This window comes from Emiliania huxleyi, assembly GCF_000372725.1.
Source record: "Emiliania huxleyi CCMP1516 unplaced genomic scaffold EMIHUscaffold_8976, whole genome shotgun sequence".
Classification (NCBI taxonomy): Eukaryota; Haptophyta; order Isochrysidales; family Noelaerhabdaceae; genus Emiliania; species Emiliania huxleyi.
The window spans coordinates 1-1213 of record NW_005195317.1 but is presented as its reverse complement, the minus strand read 5'-3'; the positions used below and the strand labels follow the sequence as shown (position 1 = coordinate 1213).

Here is a 1213-nt window from a genome sequence, read left to right as displayed (position 1 = left end):
AGCGGCCGGCCGGCTAGCGGCAGCCGGCCCAGCGGGTCGCGGCCCTCCCCCCGCGGCGTCGTTGGAGGGCGAGCACCTCGAGTACCTACGGCGGCGGGGTGCGCCGTGGGGCGAGCCGCCCGTCGCGGGCGCCGCCGCGCCGCCGGGAGGGGCGAGGCGGCGAGCGAGGATTTAAAAATGTATTCTCCCTCTCTCTCTCTCTCTCTAAACTCTCACACAACATCTCTCTCTCTCTCTCTCTCTCTCTCTCTCTCTCTCTCTCTCTCTCTCTCTCTCTCTCTCTCTCTCTCTCTCTCTCTCTCTGTCTGGCATGTCTCAAAATCTCTCTCTCAAATGTCAAACACAAACTCTCAGAAGGAGAAGCGGAGCACAACAAAAATCCCCTTTGGCCTTTGCAGCCAAGCCTACAGGGCACCTAATTCTTTTCGTTACCAGTGGCAGTGCGCGCCAGTCCCGTGCCCAGTGGGGCCCCAGAAAGAAAGAAAACAGACAAGCCAAACGAGGGATAGGGGAGGAGGACAGGGTCCACACCTGCACGATGCGGCCCCAGTGCGTCGCGCACACACTTCTTTTTTTTGAGCAGCCGCCAGAGAGCAACGGCGCGACTGGCGCACCGGCCTGGACAGCGCCCTCGCGTCGGCAGCGATGGCAGAGAAGATCCCGTGGTCGACTCCCATACCGTGCGACATTGGGCCCGGCTGGACGCGGATGACCAAGCCTCGCGCCAACGGGCCGCCGGGCTCTCGGGTCGCCGACCATACGTGGATCGGGCCGGACGGCAAGAAGTACCGCTCAGAGAAGCAGGCGCGAGCCGCCGCGGCCAATCCGGCCGCCGCCAGCGCGGTGCCCGCAGCCGGCGGCAAGCCCAAGAAGGCCGCCGCAAAGAAGCCGCCCACGACCCTCAAAGTGGCCTACAACCCACCGACGGCGCGGGCGGCCGCTGCCGCCGCTGCCGCCGCCGCTGCCGCCGCCGCTGCCATCAAGTGCAAAACCTGCGGCAGCGGGGAGGAGCCGGAAGGGAACGCGATTCTGCTCTGCGACGGCTTCGGCTGCACCAGTGCCTTCCACCAGCGCTGCCTTCCGACTCCGCTCGAGGAGGTCCCCGACGGCGATTGGCTCTGCCCAAAGTGCGCGCCAGAGGCGCCGACCGCCGACCTCGTGATGCCGTCGCCGGTGAGCAAGGACCGCGCCCTCCGGCGCGAGCTCCAGGTGG

At 66.5% G+C, this 1213-nt stretch overlaps 1 protein-coding gene across 1 annotated transcript; it reads left to right on the top strand.

Moving 5' to 3' along the window:
• Positions 1-645: 645 nt before the first annotated feature.
• Positions 646-1173, top strand: EMIHUDRAFT_259303 (hypothetical protein; the record flags this gene model as incomplete). Its single annotated transcript, XM_005757889.1, has 2 exons — positions 646-906; positions 1012-1173. Coding segments are annotated over 2 exons (423 nt in total), but the record flags the coding sequence as incomplete, so codon positions are not given.
• Between the last annotated feature and the right edge of the window lie 40 nt (positions 1174-1213).